Below are 25,921 nucleotides of genomic sequence, written 5' to 3'. Positions count from 1 at the left end.
TGTATAATTTTGAGATTTATTCCTTCAAAATGATGGATCTTTATTTTTTACTGTATTATTAGATTTTATATTTTAGATTATTATTTTTAAAATTGTAGCAATCTTATTTTTATTTTCTATTTTTAAATTATTAAGAGATTTCAAATTTAAAATTGATCGATATATATTTAATTATTAGATATCAATATTTTTATCATATTATTAAATTATTTTCAAATTTGTAAGAACCTTATTTTACTTTTTTTGTTAGATTGTTAGGAGTAATTAATTTGTAATTTGCTAAGATAACCTTTTTGTAATTTGATGAAATAAGTTTGTTTTAAACAAGGAAATGTTGATACTTTAATTATGATTTTATAAAAAATTGATATAATTTATAATTTAACTTTTTATTATATATCATTTATGTAAAAATTAAAATCGAAATATATACAAAACAATTCACTTTTTTCTTTTCACAGTTTAACTAAAATGTTAGAATTCATTAAGGAGTAAATATATTCATTTCTTTTTCTTCTTCTTTTTTTAATCTTCCCCTACTTTCTTTTCCTTCCCTTTTTTCTTTTCTTTTAATTATATTTATTAGAGCGTTAGGGCAATATGCATAGTGATAAAAGGGAAACACAGTGGACAATCAAAGAAGGTTTTTTTTTCCAATAAGGACCATCATTTGTTGTTTAAAAGGTATCTCATCTAACTGTAAGCGATGGGTCAAAGCTCTAAATCCATGATTCTTTTTGTACTTCAGAAACCCTTTTTTCTTTTCCCTTTTGTTTCTAAACAAAGGAAAAAAAATGTTACGATGAATCATCTTTTCTAACTTTTTGCCTCTGCTTTCTTTGCTTCTTAACTAATAGACTTCTATGGGTGTTTAAAATTTGTTGTTTTTTTTCTTATTGTAAAAGAAAAAGAAAAAACCTGCAGCTCAACTGAAACAATTTCAAGAGCAACATAAAGGAAAAGATTTGGCTTCAAGCATCACATAAAATGGATCTGCCACTACCTCAGCCTCCAATGGAATCGTTGGCAAGGCGTTACAAGTTTCTCTCTTCTCTTCTCTTGGCTATCAGCTTTACTGTTTGAGGTCATTTCATTCTTTTTAGTGTGTTTTTTTTAATGCTTAGGAGTTTAATTGGTCTCTTCTTATTTGGCTTGAATATTAATTTTTTATGCTAGTTTTGCATGATTCTGTTTTTGACGGGTCAATGCTGTTAGAAAGAAGTTTATGGCTTAAGTTATTTATTTGACTATAATTCAGTTTGAGATTCAATGAAATACATATGGTTCGTTGAATATGGAATTCTTTTATTGGCTTGGTTGCCAATTATTGCGTTTGATTGTTATTCTTCACGCACAATGAGAATGATAAAACTTCAATGTGGGATGTGCACAATTTGCTAAGGATTGGCAATTTAAATAGAAATGATAAAATCCCAAGCATCCAGATCCATGCAGGCCTATGTTGCAAGCCTTCAGCTTGGCATTGGTGAATGGTCTAGAATTAGCAGACATACCCACAGGAAAAGTTTGCGTGGTAGTTTAACATTAAATAAGTGGTTGCATTGCAAGAAATGTTTTCATAGTGAAATATAAAAAACATGGCAGGTCTTCTGATTAACATTCTTCTTTGTTTCTTTCAAATAGCTTTAGGGGAATGCATGATCTTGTGTAACTTTTTTTAATAGTCAGCTATTTACATATCCCCCCCTCCCTCAGCTAATAACATTTGTTCTTGGATCATCTGTTGTCTCAAGTGTTTAGTAACAATATACCTGCATGACACCTTAAGTGCTTATGTTGGAAAACTGACCGTAGGCTGAGTTTGCTTAAGGTGGTCTAGAACTTGCTCGTAAATTACTGGTTTTGGCATGTTTGAACTTTACTAATGCGTCCTAGTTCTTAACTGTTCTCTTTAGGTATTTGATGCATATGTTGAATGAAGTCTTATTTGCACTTGACATTTATCTAATAACTGTAGGCACCAAGATATTTGGCAGATGGTCTGTCAGTTTCGTTGCCTGAGGATCAAAGTAATCTTGTTAGGCATGATTTTTTTATTGAACTATATCTCAATAATAGAGTAGCACATGATAAGGTGTGTCTGCTTTTTGAAAACTTCTATTAGGTGTAGACTTTGTGTAGTGTGTTCAGGAGCTGTAATATATTTGCGTGTGTGCTCCTTCACTATACTCTTAGGTTATTATCTTTCTACTGCAACTTTCCTAGATTTGAGCTTGCAAAGTTGCATTGGTTCATGTTGTGTTTCTCTGCATGTGAGGAAGGCAAGAGTTTATAATACAACCTTCAAGGAACCTTTAATTATGTTTGGGACTTGAATTGGATATCATACTTTTAAAAGTTGAAGTTTCCTTTCCTTGTATACGTAGATTAAGCATAGCATGATGTGTGCCTATTGCAGGAAGCGCAAGAGTAATAAGCTCGCCAAGTGTGGGTCTCATATGTGTTAAGATTTAATTTCCTTCCTTTTGTGCATAATTGGGAATTATAATCTTCAAGTGATAGCTTAACTCATAATTAGATCTGAAGGTTTTTACTTAGATATTGAATGACTTGGAAAGTTAATGTTTGTAAGTCATAGCTATCATCATAATCAGATCTGAAGGGTTTTACCTAGGGTACAAAATACTTTATTGTTATATTTGAGTGTAAGCATGTTCTAAGCATGGAAACTAATAACATAAGTATATTTTTGTTTTCCTTAAAGATATATTGTGGAATTGGTCCAATATATGATTGTAAATACCGTATATTTCCCTTCTGTGATGTGGATGATGCCATGTCAAAGACATAATCTGGATGATCTAAATGTTGTTGTGTAATGTAGTTGGAATCTCCCGAGGATTCTAGAGGATACCGTTAAAGCTCAATACTTTTAGTAGTTTTCGCTATTTCTTTTCTGCATCGTCAAGCGTTATAAAGCAAAAGCAAACCATAGGGAATAAAATCATACTTTCATCTAACTGAAAATTGACTTTCTTGTACTTTTATGAGCATTAGAGAAAACAAGAAGCAGATCTTGAGTATCATTACCATTTGATGCTGCCATCGATCCCTTTCACGATCTAGATCTTGCACAACCTAGTAGATGATGAATCTTAATTATGAAGCTCTGATAGCATATTAGATTACTAAATTGAACGAATGAAAGATGTTTGGGTACTGAGAAAATGTGAAAAAATAGTAAGAGAAAGTAAAAAGATAAAACTGGAGCAAGGGATTTCTGAATTTTCATTCATGAAACTTAACTTCTCAATACTATAAATTTTGTTTATACACATGTATCTGACTTAACTGACAGTAACAAAACGTAACCAACTTCAACTACCTTCAGCTCAACTTAGCTTATATACCGAGCTTACTCTAATATGGATGATGCCATGTAAAAGACATGATCTGGATGATCTAAATGTTGTTGTGTAATGTAGTTGGAATCTTCTGAGGATTCTAGAGGATACCGTTAAAGCTCGATACTTTTAGTAGTTTTTTCTATTTCTTTTCTGCATCTTCAAGCTTGTTATAAAACAAAAGCAAACCCTAGGGAATAAAATCATTCTTGATTAAAAATCATTAAATACTTAAAATGTACCACCAATTTTAACATAATTATTTCTGATCGTGATACAAGAAAATTCACTTTGAATTTTAAAATCTTCAAAACTGTTACTTGCTTTGTATCGGAATGCTCTTTCAGGCTTTTCTTGGTGCCTTTGGTTTTTGCCATTGGTCTCTTCTTTTCAATTCATTTTTTTATCATTTGCTTTACAATTTCTATTGAGAAAAGCAAAAAAGCAAAAGCAAAAGCATGAACCTAACAGAGCCTTAGTGTTTTTTTTTTCTTTTCTCTTTGGAAGTAAAATGTAAGTAACAAAATCAACAATCAAATGGAGCATAAGAATGTTAATAATCTAATTAAGATAAATTTGTAGGTTCATCTCTTTCATGGAAAACTTTTTATCATGACCCAAATTTTGGTCCATTGATCAGCTGTTGCTTCTTTGAAGAGATTTAAATATAGCCCAGCTTCAGTGGCTTTTAGTTAAAACTATAAGAAATTTTGTTTGCAGTTATTTCTCTGTAGTGTGTTGGGTATAACATGTCATAGATATTGATACACATTGCATTTTTATGCTCCTTCTGTAAGATAATTTCTTGTCTGATCTCCGCTGTAAGATTATTCTTCTAAGTAATAATTAATCAATCTTATCTGCATACCACTTTATTGGATAAATATATTGATGCTACCTATCTTATGACATTTTAAGTATACGTTTCAAGTTGCTGCATGGTTTTAATGTGAAAGATAAGAGAATGATAAACAATTTTGTCATCCATTGTACCTAAGCTTTGGAGATGTGGTGGAGATGAAACCTTGAAGCTCTAGTAAAATGAAAATGATTTGGGTTGTATGCAACTTTGAGTTCCTCTCTTGTTAATATCGTAACACAGCCATAATCCCTAATGCTCGAGATTTGCTGTATGCTTATTTGTTTATTCTGCTCCATTTGGAAAAATGAATAGTCTTGGTTGTACCATTTAGCACCAATGTATTTTGGTTATATTTTGGTGCATGTAAATGAAAAGAAAAACCTACCACTTCACACGTCTTTGTTGCTTCTCACTGATGAAATTTTCTTGTCTTTACGCTGTAATGCAATTCCCATTTTTTCACTTGATGTTTTCCATTACTCATTATTGTTAATATCAGCATATTCTCTGCAATCACTCTGATATTGGTTTTCTGTTATGTTGAAAAACTTTTGACATATGAAACATTTTCCGCAAATAATATATTGATGGGAATCTCCGGATGAAAATTTTCTGGTCTGCTGCTAGTAAAGTCATCCCAAGAAGTCTGAGTTTGAAACTTAGTGCTGTCAATCATGGAACCCTTAGTGCATGTCCATGTGATAGACTAGTTTATCTTTTACTTGTTTAGGTGACCAATCATGCTCTTTATTCCTTCACCTAGAATAAATATTATGATAACTAAAAGAAATTTTCATTGGGAGTAGATATGATGGACTGGCACATTCTATAATTATGAACTATTCAGAGATATAAACTAGTAATGCATAATTTGTTTAGGTACATTCAGAGTCCAATTTGTATTCGTTTGATGGAGGTAAATATTTTTAATAAAATTTCTGGAATTAGAGTTTCATTTTGATGTTAGTAAAACTTTGCATTAAATGCCATGTTATGGTATTCTCTTAAATGCATAGCTATACATTCCAAAGCCAAGCATTATGGAGTGATTATCTCCATATTCATCCTTTCTTATAAAGATGATGACACGTGAAATGATCCACAAATCTTGACCCTGCTCACCCACCAACACAATGACTGCTTGAAAGATGTTGATTGATTTGATATGATATGCCATCAACATTTTAGTAATAAGGTGTAAGTTATATCAGTCATAAATTAACTAAGGGGAGATTAGTGGAGTAGTTGATTGCTTCAGTGTTCATACAGCAATTGCAAGAAAGTTGCACTGAATAGCCTCCAATCAGTGAAACCACTTACGATTAATGAGGTAAAATGAGCAATTGCTGATTGGTAATAAAGGATGTATTGATGCGTTTTTTGGGATCTTGTGACTTTTGTGTTCTGATAATGCAAGTGTTAGTGATTGCTTTTTCTGAAAATTGAACTAGTTGTTTTTGATAAGCAACAAACGGCTTTTTCTTTTATGTATATATGTTGTGTAGTTGAGGAGCACATCTTGATTGCTTTTTGTTGTCGGGTTGTAATAATTAGCGATCATGTTTGGTTCTTTGATCATGGTTATTCTGGTTTTTCCTGTGTTGGTATTCTGACAGTAACCAATAATTAATGATAATTACCTTTGGATTCAAACAGAACCAGTTGTTCTTAATAAGCAATAAAACATTTTATATATTCTCTATATGCTGTTTGGTTAGTTGAGGTCTTGAGGAGCAGCACATATTTGTTGCTTTTTGATGTCTGGCCGTAATAATTCGCATTAATGTTTTGTTTCTTTAATTGTGCTCTCTGGTTCTATCAACAGTTTCATGTATTATATTGTCTGAGAGAATCTTATATTTGTATTGTGGTCCACCCCACCAAGTTATTACACTTGCTCTTTCTTTCTTCCCTCCACTCCCCATTCTCCTGGTCCCAACTCAACTTTTTACCATAAGTTTCTTTTTTAAGTTGTCAAAGTGAATGTTGGAGTTGTGGGTTGTCCCTGACAAGGTAACTTTTTCAGAAACATGATTTCCTACATGTCTGATGGAAATTTTTGTGATTGATGCAGCTTACCTTCTCATGAGAACAAAGAAAAAGGATGCAAGTATAACAGAAGAAATTGCTGGTTCAACGTCTGTTTCAAGTTCAACTACAACTGGTACTGCTCCTCCAGTTATGGACAACCTTAGACCGATGATTCCTGAGAACCTGCAGCAAAGGAATGTGAAACTAAAAGCTCCAGTGGAGAAGCAGCCTCGATGAAGAGAAAGCTATACTTGAAGCAATCGATTCTAGTAAAATCCATTCCTAAGATATGACAGTTAGCCTTTACTTTGATTTTAACTCTTCAAAGGTTTTTGGTTTCCTTAACATGTTGGTTTAGTGAAATCTGAAAGAAATTGTTTTCTTAAGATCTACATTGTAGATACAATTATTTCCCTGTAAAAGGGAAATGTTTATGACATTATTGCTCCACTGTGCCAACCTTACTTAAATCTGCAATGCATAATTGGAGATTACTTTTGGAGTTTTGAGACTGCAGTTAAACCATCATCAGCTGGCGTCCACCTGCAGGCTTTGAACTTGGAAGAGCAGTTTAAGACTCGAGAATGGTCTGTGTGATTGACAGTGACCTATATATATATCATTCAACTTAATGGCCTGTCTGAGTTGAAATAAACAAAGAATATAAATTGTTTTGTAATAATCTTCAACTGCACCGTTGCCTATAGATTACTTGTAAAAGGAGTGATAACTCTAATATCTTTGTTTCTTACTTTAGTAGGATTTTTAGTTTGTTTTTATAAGTTAGTTTTACTAAATTGTGGCTTTTCATAGCTATATCTGTTTTTTTTAAAAGGATGAGTAAATTTGGGTTTGAATTTCAGGCATCTAAAACTTATATATTTCTGCAGAGGTGACCCCATTGGAGTAAGGAGGAAGGCTTAGTGATCAATTGCGAAATTTGCTCCAAAAAATATACAATCTCAGTGCTTTCTCAACTTTAAACCCATGTTTGTTTCCATTCAATTTCCAATGTCAAGAAAACTCATGCAAGTATATATTGAACCTGAAAAGCTCATGATTTCATATTGAAGTCGTCATTTTGTGAGGACAGGCTAACATATTCTACTGCGAATATAGAATATTTTTTCAATCTCCAGTTTGTTTTAAGAGAAAAAGGAAACGTGGAAATGAGGAAGCATATTATCCGACTTTGAGGTGCAGAGAGAGATTGACGTTGGGCCTAATGCTACAATGTTAGCATTTGCACAATTTCCCAAGAGGATGTGGATGCCCCAACCCTTCCCTTTATTTGCTAATTTCTCAAACTTCCCCACATCCTTCGAACCCAAACCAAATATTCTACTTTCCAATACCAAACCAACTACAAACTGCATGCCTAACTGGCTTCTTGTCCTTGTCCATGTTTTTGAGTTGAGCAAGTTTTTGGACTTGTTCCAAATTGAAAATATCTTGTAATCACCAAAAAAAGAAAATTAAGGGAGTTTGGAAGTTATTTTCGTTGACATATTTCGATGATTATAAATTAGTGAAGAATTGAATAATATTTAAAGAATAAACTGATAAACCAATAAACAAATATTAATGTGGATTGTAATCTAAGGTTTTTTTTATTCTTTACTCTTATTTTACCAATATATATATAGCAAATATTATAACAATATATTTGTTGTACCCTGGTGATGACATGTGGCACCACGAGAAGTACTTAAGAGACGCTCATGGGTGGCCCTTTGCTCGCTTTTTATTTGACATTACTTGGTCAGTTCTTCATTTGGAGATTGCCTAGACGGTGCCCCAACTTGCAACATCCAACTAGTCATCGGGTGGCCAACTACTTGGTCTCCTCTTCCTCTATGCCACCCGCTTTTTAGTGTAAACATTCTTTCAAATGTAAACATTCTTTTAGAGATCACTAGGACCCACTTGAGCATAATAATCTCATACTACCTCAAAAAAAAAAAAGATCTCATTACATACATCCCCACACACTCCAAGATGACAACTCATTAGTAATGACTTCTCATATCACCACTACCAGACAAGAGAGCCTCCCCTATAAATACCCTCATAACGATGGGAAAGGAGCCTCCCCTATAAATACCCTCATAACGATGGGAAAGGGGTCTTCTTCTCCGTTAACAACCCTAAACACTTATTCGATCTGCACTCAATTTCCTCTATCTTTACATTGATTATCCTCCTTTTAACTTTATGCCTATTTAGGTGAATTAATCTCTTTTGCTCCACCACCTCTTCTTTCTTGTTTCTATTCTTATTGATACATGTCATCAACAATATCAAATATATTTTTTGGGATTCTTCAAAGATATAGTATAGTTAAACAAATACCACCGCATTAAAAAAATAGGGAGGAAGAAGAATGATTGGAAAAGCAATTTGAGGCAATGATTACATGAAAAATTAAAACAATAATTAAGTAAAGAAAGATACGTGATCATATATAATTAGTAGTTAGGTTGTTTAAACCAATGGGCAAAAGGCAAGCCATGGAAATGGAGGTGTTGATTAGGAGAATTATTAAATACTACATATTTGTTGTACATGGACATTGGGGAGGGGGCCATATTCAAATGAAATTATACATCCAGTCAAACGGAGATTGTTTGAAAGTTATAAAAGAGCTAGGATGGTTAAATACGCATTTTATTTTATTTTATTTTCTTTCTTTCTGCATGGTCAAATGACAATTAGGCACTTCTCCAAGCCAAGCCCATATGTGCGATGATTGCTACTAATTTGAGGCAAATTTTGACCACCCATTTCCTTTTTGATTGAAAAAGGTTTGGGTTTTTTGTGTATTTATTCTCTGGATTGAGGACGCAACCACGACGTTGGTCTATCATGATCGGTTATTGGAGAAATGTGGTAGAATTTAGTTGAGCGATAACGAGAAGAAAATAGGTTGGCCGAACCATGCAAACACTTGTCTTTGGCAAAATAACCTTAAGAAAAATTTGAAGCATCTTACCTACAAGTTCTTGAATCCGTAATTTTAGTGAAGTAATGCTCTGGGTGAGATTGAAAGTGGTCACATGACGAGATACCACTCTTGGCAAGGCATTGTTAGGATATAATGGAAAGATAGGATAATTTTAAAACTACTTTTAGAATAGAAAGACGTAGCCACATGCATGTGGCCACTAACATCCCCCATATGAATTAAATAAGAAAGGGACGGGCATGAAAGTAACAAAAGATATTGGCCTAGGGTTTTTGTATATATTATATATTATATATTATAAAAGGATTGGGTGATAATTATTTCATTGGAGAGAGCAGAGTGAGTCAAGGACAAAACAAAAGTTGAGAGAAAGAGGAGAACCAATATATGATGTATGTATATATGTGTGTGTGTGTGTTCATTATGATGCATATATAATATAGAGAAAAGAAATAAAGAAGGAGATGATGGAGAGAAGGCGAGTGGAGTCATTGAATCTCACATGAATGCACGAGGCTAACAAGCTGCTGCTGCAGATGTGGGGGGACGCCTCTCATCTATTAATCATGGACTACTTTATGTGGGTCACTTCATTCATTCCCCCCCTTCTTATAAATGTACTTTCTTTTACCGTTGTAAAGATTATTTTTTTTAATGTACTTTCTTTTACCAGAGTATTATTTTTAATTAATTTATTAAAATTCTTTTTCGCAAAATTTATTTATTTACTTTTTTTTCACCTTTGGCGACAACAATTATTTTACCAAAAACTCTCCCAAATGTTATACCTAACAGTTTTAATCAAATTATGGAAATACGACTCCATTGTAATTCGACTTGTTGTATAGATATCCCAAATACTTTCCTCTCCTGATTAACAATCATGCCACCGTACGTTTTGAAAATGGTAATAGTGGCAATTTCAATATGCACAATTCCGTGCGGTACCCTTTGTACTTCTTTATCTATACAAATATACTTTCCCATTACTTATGCCTTAGTTTATATAATGATACGTTATTGTTTTTTTATAACCTAGCATTTAAAAGTTAAGTTTTACTTTTACCAAGAAAAGTTTACCTTTTTAACTTTCATAAATTAATTACCTTACCCTGTTTTCCTAGGCAACATTATGTTTTTAGCTATTGTATGTATTTAACTAAAGCATCAACCATTGGAATTTTATGTCTAAAACCAGATATGGAAACCCACCACGACAATTAGTCCAAAAACCAAAGCCCGAATATAAACCCGATCCGACCGACCCCTGTCCCTTCTCTGATACCTTATATATATAATAATGCATGTCTGGCATTAGAATTATATCCATGCATGTTCATCACCAGTTGTTTTTAAATTTTTAATATTAATAATCTCTTGGATTCATAGCTCCAACGCTCTTTTGGCTCTCACTCGCTTTCTTTTTCATTTTGCTTTTCGTTTACACGCGTGCACGAACACATGCATATATATCCTATTTTTCATCAAAACATGAAAGGAAAAAAGAAAAAAAAGAAAAAAAAACAAGAATATTTCACTATGATTAAGGGTATATAAGCGAAGGAAAAGAGAGAGGGGCAAGCGTGCGTGCGGGAAGGAAAGTAAGGAAGGAGAAAATCATCGATACATGATGGAGATGATGAGCTCATTAACGTGGATTATTGTGTTTGTGACAGCCATTTCGCTTTCCATCCTATTTCTCTATACCAAAAGCAAATCAAAGTTTAGCAGTTTAAGTTCCAAAAACTTATGCCACCTTCCTCTAGGAACCTTGGGATGGCCTTTTCTCGGCGAAACCATCGACTTCATTTCTTGTGCTTACTCTGACCGCCCCGAGAGCTTCATGGACTGTCGTCGCCGCTTGTAACCAATTTCTCTCTTCTTCTTTACTTTTTATCTTATTAAAAACACTATATATAGTAGTATAGTTGCAGAAGAGATTAGGGTTCTTTTTCATTCAATATGTAGTATTAATATGGCTAGTGATCTGGGTTTAATTTGTATTTTATATGTAGGTATGGCAAAGTGTTCAAGTCACACATATTTGGGACCCCAACTATTGTTTCAACAGATGCAGAAGTGAGTCGATTCGTTCTGCAAAGTGATGCAAAGGCTTTCGTACCGTTTTATCCGAAATCCTTAACTGAGTTGATGGGAAAATCCTCCATTCTTCTAATCAATGGGAGCTTGCAAAGGAAAATCCATGGTCTTGTAGGATCTTTCTTCAAGTCTCCACACCTTAAAGGTCAGATCACTCGGGACATGCAAAATTATGTGCAACAAGCAATGGATAAATGGAGAGATGATGCGCCCATTTTCATACAAGATGAAACCAAAACTGTTAGTGCTCTTTAAATATTCCTTTCTCTTTTCTTCCTCTCTTTGAGTGTGAATATTAAGCAAAATATTCCTTTTTTTTTTCATTGAAGTTTGTTCTCAGCCAATTTGTTTGCCTTCCAAGTTGTTTAGGATAATTTTTTTTCTTGATAAGAGTTCCTGTAGCCAGACACAGGATAAAACAAAATATCACCGTATGCTCTTGTATCTATATCTGGCTTCTTCTTCATTTCTATGTTTGAGAGAGTTAATTAATTTCATAACCAAACACAAAGGCAGCAGACACAGACAAAACTAAAACACGTGCGCGCAAACTCTTCTATTTCACTTTTTTTTTTTGACACGATATCTTATACTTGTTGGATGTCACTGAGAGTTCAATGAATCAACTAAGTTTCGGATTCTTTTTGTGAAAGGAATCATTGAAGTTTCAATTATTCTGTGGCTTCTACTTAAGTTTAAAATTGAATAAATGTTAATGTTGGAAAGTGAAAGCAACCCAGTTGAGATCATGGGGTTTAGAATAATTTTGCATGAATCATTTTGTCTGGTAAATTTGGTTTGTAATGATTGTGTTTTTACATATAGCCGATCCTTTTGAAAAGTTAAAATGGAAAACACCCTTTCCTTGTCTCCAGATTGCTTTTCAAGTGCTGGTGAAAGCATTGATTAGCTTGAACCCAGGTGAAGAAATGGAAATCCTCAAGAAACAGTTCCAAGAATTTATCTCAGGCCTTATGTCTTTACCTGTAAAACTACCCGGAACTCAACTTTATCGATCATTGCAGGCAAGTTTCATGTGCAATTACAATTTTGCTAGACCCTTTCTTTTTTTTCTTATGACATGTGTCGAATATTTTTATTATCCAATTTTCAGGCAAAGAAGAGAATGGTTAAGATTGTACACAAAATCATCCAATCTAAAAGGGATTCAAGCATGAGTTCAATGGTTCCAAAAGATGTGGTTGATGTTTTGCTCAAGGACGCTAGTGAACTATTAACCGACGATCTAATAGCAGATAACATGATTGATATGATGATCCCTGGTGAAGATTCAGTGCCTGTTTTAATGACTCTCGCCATCAAATACCTTTCCGATTGTCCCGCTGCGTTACATCAATTGACGGTATGAATTTTTTAATTTCACAAATCAAGTTAAATCACGTCAAGCTTTGATGATAGCTATCAAAGAAAATTCACAAGACCAAACTATATATTATGTAAATATCATAATACGTATCATATCACTTCTTTTCCTTGAGAAATAAAAGAAAAAAGAAATCCAATACGATTAACTTGACACATGGGCATTAAGCTGCAGTCACAAGACTCTAGATTAGTATTTTCTTAGTGAGGTTCAAAAACTTTTTCTTTGTTTTTTCTTCACTAATTTCAACTTTTTCCACAGTGTTTTGCTTGGTCACTAGCTAGTTGTTTGACCATTTAGGCAGGGTTTTGTTCCCACTACACATAGTTTTTCCATGAAAGCAACATGCCCTTTCTAATCGATTTTACTTATATAATTTCAATTAGTGGGTCTTGAACTAATGCAATCCACCCCAAAACCCACATATCTAGAAAATTAACTTATGTATATATAAAATTATGTTTACTTTAATTTAATTATAATTGTTTGGACATATCATTATTATAATTTAACTTTATTCTGATGAACTGTGAAAATTTCTTAGGAGGAGAACTTGAAGTTGAAAAGGTTGAAAGCTCAAAATGGAGAGCCATTGATTTGGAGTGATTACTTATCATTACCTTTTACACAAAATGTAAGTAACTCAAACCAATAAAATTGAGATTAATTTTAAGCATATATTATTAGCTGTGATAATTAATTTAAGTTGCATTAATTATATGTTTTAAACAGGTAATTACAGAGGCACTAAGGATGGGAAACATAATAATAGGGGTGATGAGAAAGGCCATGAAAGACATTGAGATTAAAGGGTATCTAATACCAAAAGGATGGTGCTTTTTTGCATATTTTAGATCAGTCCATCTTGATGAAAATCATTATGATTGGCCTTATCAGTTTAATCCATGGAGATGGCAAGTAAGGATTAATGCACACCATCTACTAATTCTTTTTCTTTTTCTCTTTTTAATGGTTTGCTTGTTAGCAATTAAACTAATAAGACTTATGGGGGACTCGCCATCATGTGCAGGAAAAAGACATACTTAGCAGCTATAACTTCACTCCATTTGGTGGTGGACAAAGGTTGTGCCCTGGACTTGACTTAGCCAGGCTTGAAACTTCCATTTTCCTACACCAGTTTGTCACCAATTTCAGGTATAGTAATGATATAAGATACCATAATTTCCAGCCATATGGTTGAAAACCCAGATTCCGTATTTCGCTGGTCAAAAAGACATTGAGCACATAAAAATTGATTATATTAATGAAACACCAGCTCATAATACAAGAAAGATGCTATAGTAGCTATAATAGACATGCATTTTAGCAACTTGATTACTTTTTGAGTATTTCCAGTAGCCAGGGTGGGATTTTCCATAGGAAAAATTAAATAATTTATATATAGGATCTTGGTCTCATCACCCCTGATGCTTATTTAAAATGAATGAACATATAATAATCTGAAATCAAAATTGAAACGTGCAGATGGGTGGCGGAAGAGGACACGATTGTCAACTTTCCAACAGTGAGAATGAAGAAGAGAATGCCGGTTTGGGTGAAAAGAAGGGAAGAGTGAGCGACCCATCCTCGTTAACCTCAATCTGCTTTTGGCTGATTAATAAAGTTACTTTATAAAGCACTGCACAATCAAACAACAAAATATTCAAACCAAAACATAATAATAATAGGCTACAACTGCACACGTGTGGAGGAGCTTTGACAACGTCATATACTCATGTTTTTGTCTTCTTTTTTGTAGGCCAAAATTTCCAGATTTTTAGACTTCAGTAATTAGTACTAGTCCAACTCAATGTATATTTCTTTCTTTTTTATTGGGACCCATAAATTATCCTTTCTTTTGCATTAATTCCATAATTACCCTCTTGTTTTTCTTATTGCACCATTTTCGCAATTTATAAATTAATTTAATGGAATGAGAATTGTAGAATTACGTTTAAAAGTGTTTTATTTGTTTATTTTAAAATTAGGATAAATCTCAAAATTATACATGAATTTTGCTTTAACTTGTAATTTTATACATGAAATTTTGACTTGATTCAATTTTCAAAAATTATTAATACAATTATTGATATAGCATCATTTTATGGTGTTATATTGTGTACACAAATAGTTATATTCATCTAATATTAAAATATATTAATGTATGTATTTAAAATACATATGATTAAATCAAAATCAACATTTTATAACTACAATCAAAATTTTCATTATAAAAATTTCCAAAATAGTATATCTTCTAGAAAAATATGCAACCTACTATGAATGTGGGTGTGACATACTCGTAAAATAAACAGAAAATGGTATAAGAAACAAACAACATTGAGGTGATGTGACTAGACCTTGTAAAAATTTGGAAGTCACATATGCTGATAACATGTAGCCAAAACGTCAATTTTATCTTATCAAACATTTACAATTTAATAAAAAAATTCGAAGTAAATTATAGAATCATGCATGACACGAGGTTGATATCTTAATGTTGATGATCAGAAACTATGTCCCTCATTAATTCAATTATTAAACAAGTAATGATTGGCATGCCATTCTAGGTTTACTTATTTGTTACAGAAATTGGGCTATTTTACCCATTTTACCCAAAAAAATTTATATTTATAAAAATGACCTTAGTTCAAAAATTTTCATTCAAATGACATGAAATAAACAGTAAAATTGGATTATGGGAAATAGATGCCCGACACCACTATTTTTTCTATTAAAAAATAATTTTTGGGGTTTCTGACACTAGATGGCCGGCACCCATGTATTTTTTTCAAAAAAAAAAATTGGGGGTGCTAGCACACTGATAGCCGACACCCCTTTATCTGATTAAAAGATAATTTTTTTGGGGGTGTGGTGCCAGTCAACAAAGGGCCAAAATCACCCAACAAAAAAGATTGGGAATATTGCAATATAACCCCTCCTTGTTTTCCCATCTTTTTTTATTTCTCAAGTTTAATTACATATTTTATATTTTAAAGCAATATCGAACTGCTTATCATGTTTTTTAATTATTATTGCATCACTCACATTGTTATTAAATTTAAAAATTAATTTAAAATATATTGAACTACATATTTTATAAATATATTACTCGTTATTTTTAAAACAAAATAATAATAATTTAGCAATGTTTATTTGAATTATTATAAAAGATGAAAATCATTAAAGCATATTCTAATTTATCAAAAAATATAATTTAATTGTGCATATTAAATTTAGATTAATTTTAAATTAACTACTTTTGATTTGAAAATTAACTAGTCTAGTATCAATTACTGTTATTTTGGATACTATATTTAGCATTTTAATATATTTTCACAATTATAAAATTCAATATTAAAATTAATAAATAGTTTTAAAATACTTTGTTTGAAGTTCTTAAATAATATATTAAAGTAAGATAACTTTAACAACTTTTATCAAAACCACCTCCAAAAATTACCATTACATTTAAAAATAAATATAATTTTTAGGCTTAATTTTTATTTATACTTGAGTTTAACAACTATCAAGTTACATTTAACAAAATAAAAACAAAAATTAAAAAATCATGAAAATTCAAATATGATGAGAAAATTGAATCATGAAAATTTTAAATTTTATAAAATATGTAGTTGAATATATTTTAAATTAATTTTTAAATTTAATAATAATGTGAGTGATACAATAATAATTAAAAAAAATGATAAGTAGTTCAATATTGTTTTAAAATATAAAATATGTAATTAAAATTAGGAAATAAAAAAGATGGGAAAACAATGAGGAGTTATGTTGCAATATTCCCAATCTTTTCTGTTGGGTGATTTTGGCCCTTTGTTGGCCGGCATCACCACCCCCAACAAATTTTACTTTTTTAATCAGATAAAGGGGTGTCGGCCATCAGTGTGCCTGCACCCAAAATTTTTTTCTCTTTGAAAAAAAATACATGGTTGTCGGCCATCTAGTGTCTAAAACCCCAAAATTATTTTTTTAATAGAAAAATTAGTGATGCCGGCCATCTATTTCTCATAACTCAATTTTACTATTTATTTCAGGTCATTTGGGTGAATGTTTTTGAACTAAGGTTATTTTTATAAATATTAATATTTTTGGGTCAAATGAGTAAAATAGCGGACAAATTGGATAGGGTGATTTTATAATAAAAAATAGCCGTGTGGGATTTAAATATAGTATAGGTTGTGTCGACATCTATAAAAAAATCATATTTGATTTATTAATAACGTATTAATTAATATGTTGTCAATGAACCTAAACTTTGTGTATCAATAAAGATTTTTTTGTATTTTTAAAACTTTTAATTACGTCACATAATTTATTAACGATGTATATTATATATTATAAATACACAAATAATTTCGAAATGTGGAGAAATATTTCAGTATGTGAGAAGTAATAAATTTTTTGGGATCCACTATCTATCGCAATGTATTTTCAAATATTTTATTTATTTTCATTTAGTTTTAGAATAAATTATTTTAAAAGGTGGCAATTTTGACTATATAAGTCATATTGCAAACCATCGAGTTTCTGGCGAAAAATAACATGTTCAAAAATGTTTTCAATAAGAAAACAAATACTCACTTAAAATTAGCCTTTTAAATCTAACTCTTTTACTTAATAAAATAATTACTCGCTTAAAACTTTTTTTATTTCTTTTAGCATTGATTTGTATTTCTTTTTAAATACAAATAGCTTTTTCACGGTGTAGTGAAATTTTAGTAGTAATAATAATAAGGTTGCGATTTTGCCACGCAGAATTTTGACTATGAGTTCTTTTATAGTGTTTCTTCAATAGAAAAAATTTCTAAAAATTAGAGAAAACTGTTGAGAGCTTTTTCAACAAAGGAGGATACGTTGAGGGAGGGTTGAAATGGTCGGCCTGTGTAGCCGGAGCACAAAATGTGTAGATGGGAGTGTGGAGAGAGGAAGAAAAACCTCCAACAATGAGCGTACGTAAAGAGGTCTTTTAGTGGGACACACATTTTTGCTGTAGTATTTATAAATGAAAACATAAACATACAAAAAGCTTTAAATACCATCTGAAATTTCACTGATAAAAAAAATGAAAATATTTCATATTACAAGTCCCAAATAATATAGCAACGATTTTCTTTTTAAAAAAATTGAGACTCTACAACGTTTTAATTGTGGCCATAACCAAAAGGATAGCGCAAGGAGGTTGGATTCAGAAAGAAGAGAATCCAATGCCTAAGCAGGCATCATTGTGTTTGCGAATTGAGACGATAATGTATTTTAAATATTAACATGTAATCAATTAAATCTTGGAATTTAGGTGAGCATTTTCTCAGCATGATGGCGTCCATGGAGATCTCGTGTGCCAACCCCACCCAATCATCGGCGGTGGATTCATGAGGGAATTGCCTCAATGCGGCCCACTTCCAGCTTTGTTGGATGTCTTTACAACGCTGAAGCCTTTAGATTGATCTATGATCCGTATAAGAATCGACAAAGATTAATCTATTTTTCATATATTTAAAAGATAATAATACTCGTATCCATGTCCAATTTCTGCAAAAGCATTTTGACATTGGAAACTGAAACAAGTCCTTGCATTTGAGCAACATCCCAATGCACAAAGTTTGGAACATACACGACCCAACAAGATTTACAGAAATTAAGATTCAATTTGAGACGCACCATTATTTAGAAAGAGACTGCTCTACACTGAAATTTATGACATAACAGAAGTATCTCTCTAGGAGATATCACTTTCAAGTTTTCACAAGACAGAACTTGGATGTTCCATTCACATTCAGACCTGAAGATGGAAAAGGATATGCACACTGATTATCATCAATGTTCTGTTATAGATGTCAAGACAAGAAACCAACGAACAAAAAGTGACTTGACCCTACTGCCAAAGCACCCAAAAACAAAACAAAAGCGGGGACAGAAATTTAATGGCTCTACTTCTTGATGACCTGTTCTCTGCAACTTACAGAATTGTCATCATGACCCAAAAATGAAAAGCCAGAAGTTTTATGTTTAAAAAAAGTTTGAAAATTTACAGGTAAAGATAAGGACGTTTCACTGTGTGGTTGTTTGTTTCTTAATGCAAGACAAAAAGCTCAGACCATATTTGTCAGCGAAAACAGCTTCTCGATTAACAAAAATCAGTTTTGAGAAAATCACTGTCTTTGCCATGGACTGTCAAAGACATTGGATCTTTTTTTAACCTTTGCTCACCAATAAAGATTGGGAAGAACTGTCCTGCACATGCAATGCAGTATCAAACAAAAATTCCATACCAACAGACATGTGAAAGAAAGAGAGAGAAGGAAGAAAATAACCATCTACTTCTCAAGCGGTGCTTCATTGGTTTAATTAGAAAAGCATATAATATTTCACCATAGCTTTGGAGATCAGCATTTCCACAAAAGAATTACAAGAACCCAGTTACCCCTTGCTTCCAATACTACTACTACACAAAATTATATGTATAGATTGATAGATTGATATGTGTACCATGCGTGTAAAGAACCCCCTGTAGGCTTTTACAGATGATCTGCGCACGAAGTCCTCCTGGTTCCTGACCTTAGCCCGTCAAGGTAGAGCTTCCCATTGAACTCTTCTAATGCCTCATTTTCCAGGGATCCACTGTAATATTTTTGGTCTGCACAAACCCGGCCACTGCGGTTCCCAATGTCGTATCTTGGCGATGAGTAATTCGAGTCCATAAGCATGTCACCTTCCAATATGCGTAGCACCTGTTCCAAAAGAACATTTCACAAATCAGCAAAATATTCTGTAACCTATTTAGTAGTGACTTTGAAGTATAAATCTGAGAGGTCATTATCAAGCAAACCATTTAACCATTTTATCACGTCTTTCATTCCCAATATTTAATCAGAAAACAGACCTCCAGAAATTTTATAAAATTAGAGCCAAAAGTGTTTATTTGTATAAACATTTTCAATAAAGCTCTGATAGTAAAACAATATGGTGATGATTTAAAAACGTGTCACCTTCCTACTGATTTTAAGGCTACCAAGATCTATCTATATATAATTAGTACACTGCAAGTGAAAAATGTATGGTAAAAGAGATTAGACCCTTGTGTAGAAGATTTCTCATTACCTGTGACATGCGAGGCCTAGAATGAGGATCCTGCCTTATGCATAATGATGCGGCATGGAGCATACAATAGACTTCATGCTCGGAATAGCAATCCTCCAATCTTGGGTCCACCAATTCATCTATAGCATATTCTTCCAAAAGTGGACGAGCCTATTCCAAGTGATGAAATAAGCAATAAGTGACAATAAACCAACAAATCTACAACCTAGATGAGATTAAAAAGAAAACAGAAAGAATTGTTTGGCCCTTCATACATACAGCAGATGTTAGTGCTATCTATTTTATAAATTATTCTTAAAGTTACACAGGAGAATATATATATATAATCATTAGAGCTAGTGATTAGCAGAAAGATATAGCAACAGTTTTTGAAAAGGAAAATACCCATTCAGTTAGACATTGCTGGCCCTTAGGCCTATTAAGGTCCACCGCTTTCCGCCCTGTAACTAGTTCAACTAACACCACTCCAAAGGAATAAATATCAGCTTTTTCGGTGACTTGGCCGCTTTGAGCATATTCTGGTGCCAAATACCTATACCACACCATAAACCATTACTAATTTCTTCATTTGAATAGATTAGGTAACTTGTAAAGGAACAAATTTGTCATTCAAGAATACCCAAATGCTCCAATCACTCTTGTTTCCACTCCAGCATCACCATCAGGCTGCCATCTTGCAAGGCCAAAATCACCAACCTAGAAAAATAAAACCGAATCAATACCTGCACACACAACTATACGAGGAAACTATGGCTTCTATTAGTATCCATCTAAGATTTTGAAGGTAATAGTATTGGAACTAATAATATCGGTTGTTTGATTCCAACAAAGCATTAAATGCCAACACTTTGTTTTCATAGTTGTTGTGGTGCATTAAAAATGATTTACTAGCACCTAAAAGAAGAAAGGATTCTACCTAATGCCAATGCAAGAAACGATAAAAAAAGATCAGCATGTAAATTCAAAATTCACAAGCAACAAAAGAGTTAAAAGTTTGCATACCAAAGGTTCAAAATCATGGGTGATGAGAATGTTGTTCGGCCGCATGTCACGGTGCACAATGCAGCCAACTCTGCATTCTTCATGAAGGTATCTCAGACCTCTAGCAGCTCCCACAGCAATCTTTTGCCGTGCAGACCATTCTAAAGGTTCCTGATGATGCCCTGAAACACATCAAATGATTGTACAATCAAAACCATGGTTCCTAGATAGAAATAAGCTTATTCAAGAATAATAAATATTTTTTTATCTAAAAACTCAGACTGTCATCAAATGAAACATATAGTAACAACTGTGACTGAGTTATCTATGCTTTTGAGTTTTGCATTTCTTGTCCCTTGCAATCTGTGTTAGGGAGCAAGCCAGGGTAGATGGGAACACCTTTTCAAAGTCCAATCACCAAATCCGAACAGCTGGGAAAATGCAATGTCAATAAACAAAGATGACAAACTTTAAGTCTCATAGCTGTTGTAGCAAAGTCTTTGAAGGGCTCACAGATGATAATATCAGCCACTGGTGCACAAGATCAGAATAAAATATTTTAATCTACTTAAACAGAAAGAAATACCATATAGATGAGCATCTAGAGAACCATTGCATATGTACTCATAAACCAACAGCCGCCTTCTATCCTCGATGCAAAACCCAATCAGCATAACAACATTCCTGTGCTGAGCACAGCTGAGGACTTCCACTTCTGAGCAAAATTCATGATCTCCTTGACAACTAGCCAATTTGTGTTGCTTGACTGCAATCGCCTGTCCATCAGGGAGTACCCCTCTATGAACAGATCCAAACCCACCCTCAGCCAAGAAATTAGCTTGTGAAAATCCACCAGTTGCAAGCTCCAACTCAGCATAGGTAAACCACCTTGGTGGTTTTCCAAATATAGGTGCCTTATGCTGACATATTGAACACAATGGAGGAGGGCCAAGAGGGGAATTTCTGGATAATGCAACTGCTTCTCTTACATTTCCACTAAATCCAATATCACTCTTAAAGCTTGACATTCCTATTCCAGCTTCTCTATCAAGTTTTGAAAATTTCTCCAGTAAGGCTTTTGATGTAGAACCTTGAGCCCTGACATAAGCTTGAGTTGAAGGTTCTTCTAGGCGTTGTGAGGATTGATGTTGAGAAGTAAGATATTCTGTTATCCATGGTTGATACCTTAAACTCACTGAAGATAACGATAAATTTTCACTCTCAGCTTCTGAACTAGATTCATCAAGGTCCTGGTTTTCCTTGATGACTATTGATTCCCCTTTCTTCAAGTCAGCATTCCTCTCTGAGGTGCAAAAAGGCGAAGTGCCTGGATCCGAGCTAGACACTGAAGAAGTTCCTGCTTCAGTAGCAGAAAATGGCGTCCCAAGCTCTGGACTGCTGGTTGGAGTGACAACAGCCTCTATACCCCTACTAGAATCAGATGATCCATTTTTGTTATCGGAATGTTTCACAGATGTTTCTTGCATATCAGGATTTAATTGACAAGAAGCTTCAGCTTCCTTCTCAGGTGACCTAACCAAGTTAAGACGTAGCACTTTTGCCTGAGAACCCTTCATAATCACTATGTTGCATTGCAACTCCTCCATGCACCGTTTTTCCTCGTGTTTGAGCTGCCTGAAGAAAGATATCCAAGAACAAAGACAAAAGATGGAGATAATGAGAGGGTGAATATATACCTTTCTCGATAAAATACAAAAGGAAAAGAAAGGAAGAAAAGGCAGAGTAAACAGGATATTACTTGTCCAGTACAACCCAACCAGCTTGGGCTCTCTTGGCCTCTACAGCTACTGCTCCACACGGTGATCCAGAAACAATTTTTATCTTGACATTAATCTGTGCAAAGAAGTTCAGAAACAAAGCTTTAGCAGGCAACAGCATTTACATAAAACAATGATATAATCATTCACCCAGAGCCAGGTATTTACCTTGTTAGGGTCATAAACATCATGGAGCTGGAGGATCATTTGCGAGCAGGAGTCACTGATACCAGAGTTCTGCTCTGAACTTGATCCTGATTGAGATTTGCGGCTACTGCTTGAGCAGTCACCAGAAAATCTTGGAAAACCCCATTTTCTACCTGGAGGATTTTGGCATTTAACCAGCAGGCAGGTATTGTAGAAGAAAATTAAGTTAGAGGGATTTTCGGACATTTCTAACTATTAACTCTTCCAAGCCTTGAGCATTTTGCTATGCGACAAAGGTAACACACTAGAGAAAACTAAAAAAATAGGAAAATTAAAAGAATTATCCAACATGTCACAAACTGGAGACCAAAATCTGGAAGACAATCTACACTCATAGAACAATTTTACAGGCAGATGATAAAGTGTCTGCATCCAGTAATTCACATTTCCGAGAAAGTCACTCAAAAACCAAAATATACAAAGATGAACAACAACATTATGCAGGAAATTCCATCATTATTAACTTGAATGAACTTGTTTAAAGCAACCTGCTGTAATATATTATGAGACCAGAACAAGTAATCCATTTCTGATAATAACAATGCCAACCAAACCCTTTTAACACTAAAGTTCATAAATAATTCATGCAATCAAATTTCTAAAAGCCAAAAAGAAAAGAAAAGAAAAAAAAGGCATCAGTATTACCATCAGCAGTAGTTCAATACTAAAAATGTCATAGGTAGAAGCAAAAACAACAAAGCAAAAAATGGTACCTGAACCATGTGAAGGAACAACAAGCAACGTAATGCAGTCTCCAGGTTGAACAACATGAGTCAATGCCCACACCAGAGCAGTCTTAGGAATTTCTTTGGATGCCTTAACAGCAACTACAACTTTCTCTGTCATACCCAAGCTGGTTTTCTCCTGCTTTCCCTTCTGTTCTTCAGTCATTTGCTACAAAGAATTCGACAGAACTTCCTCACTTCAACAGATTCAACTCTTAAAAACCTTAGTACCAACTACCATTGCAGAAACCAGAAAAAAAAAAAAGAGAAGAAAACATGGATTAAAAGTCGCAAACAAAACAAAAAATTTGCATTATTGATCTACCCCCACCATGTTGGATTCTGGGACATGTGCCACGGACATGGCTAACTATTCCATTCCAGATAATCTGCTCTGCTGAGAAACAGAGAGATACCGGCATCTATGATGACACCCTAATTCACGTGAACTCAAGAATCGCTTAAATGACCTCGTAGTTTCACCTTGTGAAAATTTAGCATCAATCTACTGGTGTTTGCAAATTTGATGAAGTCTAGCTACCCTTTTGTCTCAAAAACAAGAAACTAAGTCCCTTTCCTTAAATCAGGCACGGATTGAGAATCAAACTACTGTTTGACATGTACTGCAAAAACGACAGCTACCCCCCACAAAAAGTGAATCAACACACAAAAAAAAACCTGCTTGGCCTTTTCAGTTTTCAGTTCCCCACCTTTCTTCTTGGTCAGTTCTTTACAGCAACAGAACAAAATTTTCTGCTTAGTGATTCTCTTGTGCAAGCTTCCATACAAAAGAATCAAATCACACTGAATGACAACAAAGCATGTGTTGTGAACCAGCAGTTTTCTGGTAGATGGATTTGACTGTTGAAAAATTCACAGCTAGCAAAAAAAAAAAGGGGAGGGGGGACTCAGATTTGAAGGTGTAAATAAAAGAAAGAAGCACCTTTTTCAAGTCTCGATTTCAAGCAAGAAACAGACTTCAAATCCTGCAAAATTTTACAAAAGAAAATGGAAATCAGTATTTCAAAACTTCAACACGCATTAGAAAATAAATAAAAAGAAGAAAGAAAAATGCCAGTGCCATGCTTGTTTGGACTGCAAATGCAAGAAAACAACAACAACAAAACCAAACAACCGGAGTTACCTAATAACAACACAATTTTTTTTTCTTCTTTTCTTTTGCATAAACAAAACCCATAACGACAAACCAGTAAAAAAATTCCCTCCAAAGTACAACTGAAGCTCATTCTTTAAACCAAAAAGGATAATGCATATCAACCAAGCCCCCCCCCCCTACCACCTTTCTTTTAATAATCAAGGTTCGCCAATCTTCTGAACTAAACAGCAAAGCATAGAAAACAACATAAACAGAAACATTTAGAAAAAATAGGATTTAGAAAAACCAAGCATTACCAGCTAACTTTCTAAAATCAAACCTCCATAAAATTGCTTTTAAAACAAAACCCAGATGTCCTTTTACACAAAGGAAGCGGCTTTCATTGGGGAAGAAAAAAAAGGCTAACTTTGAATGTATATGAAAAAAAAAGAACATTCTGTTGAAAGTGAAAAAACATGAGAAACAAAAGGTTTTGTACCCAGGTCAGATACGAAATAGTCACTCGTTCGTTTCCATTTTGATTACTTCAATTTATTTGAACTCACACTTTCTGCTTATTCTCTCCGTCCTCTTCTTCTTTCAAATAATCTTCGCAACACTAAAAACAAGCAAAAGCTCAAGCAATTAGTACGGATAAACATTTATTTATATTGGTATAATACCACGATTTGAAAGAACAACCTTTGGCATCTGAGCACCGTGTATTTAATGTATCTATGCAAATTTCGAAGACAACGACAATAAATTCTTGCTTGTAACAGGCTCTTCTCTTGTCCTCAATCGTTAAGTGCTTCTCTTAACCTTGACAAAGTTCGAGACACCAAATTTCTATAATTAATTTTTTTTTAAAGAAAATTATATGTCCGTAGACTTACGGACGATGATTATCAGTGGTTGGATTTTACTAATGCAAGCAACACGTGAGTTTAAGTATGCTGAAGTGCATTATTTTCTTATCTATGAATTAGGGAGGGGGCTATAGTTAATTGCATCAAGTAGAGGAATATTAATTTCTACATTTTGAAATGTAAGAGTCTAATTTTTAATGGTGTCAAAAATAATGGTTCGAGACCATTAAATCCGGCGAGTGAGTTTGAAAATTTTATTATTCATTATTTATGAGTTAAGTGTGATTTTTGAAAGATTTTTGAATTAGTAATTTGTGTTTTAAAAGAATTTATTAGGTTAAGTAGTTCCGGAAACTAGGATTGAGACTTCGATTTCATAAATTGAGCCATAAATATTTTTATAAACATAAATATTTTTATAAATATTTACGGAATGTCA

The 25,921-nt window shown here is 33.4% G+C and overlaps 2 protein-coding genes and 1 long non-coding RNA gene across 6 annotated transcripts; 2 read left to right on the top strand and 1 right to left on the bottom strand.

The window, feature by feature from the left end:
- Positions 1-526: 526 nt before the first annotated feature.
- On the top strand, positions 527-7,009 carry LOC105769911 (uncharacterized). 2 transcript variants are annotated; one of them, XR_008196110.1, is made up of 3 exons: positions 527-684; positions 906-1,084; positions 6,302-7,009. It is a non-coding gene; the product is annotated as an uncharacterized LOC105769911 (long non-coding RNA). The 2 variants fall into 2 exon arrangements; XR_001126097.2 differs by lacking the exon at positions 527-684 and having other exon boundaries at positions 693-1,084.
- Positions 7,010-10,550: 3,541 nt separating this feature from the next.
- LOC105769910 (3-epi-6-deoxocathasterone 23-monooxygenase CYP90D1) lies at positions 10,551-14,667 on the top strand. Its single transcript, XM_012590864.2, has 8 exons — positions 10,551-11,086; positions 11,239-11,563; positions 12,199-12,348; positions 12,438-12,686; positions 13,252-13,341; positions 13,440-13,625; positions 13,738-13,862; positions 14,193-14,667. The coding sequence occupies exons 1-8, from the start codon at positions 10,851-10,853 to the stop codon at positions 14,281-14,283; spliced, it is 1,452 nt and encodes a 483-aa protein (XP_012446318.1). The 5' UTR covers positions 10,551-10,850; the 3' UTR covers positions 14,284-14,667.
- A 4,376-nt stretch (positions 14,668-19,043) lies between these two features.
- On the bottom strand, positions 19,044-25,452 carry LOC105769854 (inactive protein kinase SELMODRAFT_444075). Of its 3 annotated transcripts, XM_012590776.2 has the most exons (13): positions 25,316-25,452; positions 25,113-25,232; positions 24,461-24,503; positions 24,228-24,321; positions 23,506-23,686; positions 22,754-22,905; positions 22,567-22,661; positions 21,394-22,442; positions 20,829-20,989; positions 20,446-20,522; positions 20,211-20,358; positions 19,827-19,976; positions 19,044-19,456 (listed from the first exon to the last, which is right to left on the bottom strand). In XM_012590776.2, the coding sequence occupies exons 5-13, from the start codon at positions 23,681-23,683 to the stop codon at positions 19,244-19,246; spliced, it is 2,223 nt and encodes a 740-aa protein (XP_012446230.1). In that variant the 5' UTR covers positions 23,684-23,686; positions 24,228-24,321; positions 24,461-24,503; positions 25,113-25,232; positions 25,316-25,452; the 3' UTR covers positions 19,044-19,243. The 3 variants fall into 3 exon arrangements, with proteins under 3 accessions (XP_012446230.1, XP_012446237.1, XP_012446229.1); XM_012590783.2 differs by lacking the exon at positions 24,228-24,321; XM_012590775.2 differs by lacking the exons at positions 24,228-24,321; positions 24,461-24,503; positions 25,113-25,232; positions 25,316-25,452 and adding an exon at positions 23,849-24,204.
- Positions 25,453-25,921: the final 469 nt, after the last annotated feature.

Source organism: Gossypium raimondii, chromosome 5, assembly GCF_025698545.1.
Source record: "Gossypium raimondii isolate GPD5lz chromosome 5, ASM2569854v1, whole genome shotgun sequence".
Classification (NCBI taxonomy): Eukaryota; Viridiplantae; Streptophyta; class Magnoliopsida; order Malvales; family Malvaceae; genus Gossypium; species Gossypium raimondii.
The sequence above is the reverse complement of the archived record's forward strand: the minus strand, read 5'-3'. Positions and strand labels throughout refer to the sequence as shown.

Excerpts from the sequence above, each read along its gene's own strand:
- LOC105769910 (XM_012590864.2), top strand. The coding sequence starts at position 10,851 with ATGATGGAGATGATGAGCTCATTAACGTGGATTATTGTGTTTGTGACA. Across the intron at positions 13,342-13,439 it reads CATTACCTTTTACACAAAAT|GTAATTACAGAGGCACTAAG; the intron begins GTAAGTAACTCA and ends TGTTTTAAACAG. Across the intron at positions 13,863-14,192 it reads CAGTTTGTCACCAATTTCAG|ATGGGTGGCGGAAGAGGACA; the intron begins GTATAGTAATGA and ends TGAAACGTGCAG.
- LOC105769854 (XM_012590775.2), bottom strand. The coding sequence starts at position 23,881 with ATGTCCGTGGCACATGTCCCAGAATCCAACATG. Across the intron at positions 22,662-22,753 it reads ATGTTTATGACCCTAACAAG|ATTAATGTCAAGATAAAAAT; the intron begins GTAAATACCTGG and ends TTCTTTGCACAG. Across the intron at positions 20,359-20,445 it reads AGAGTGATTGGAGCATTTGG|GTATTTGGCACCAGAATATG; the intron begins GTATTCTTGAAT and ends GGTGTGGTATAG.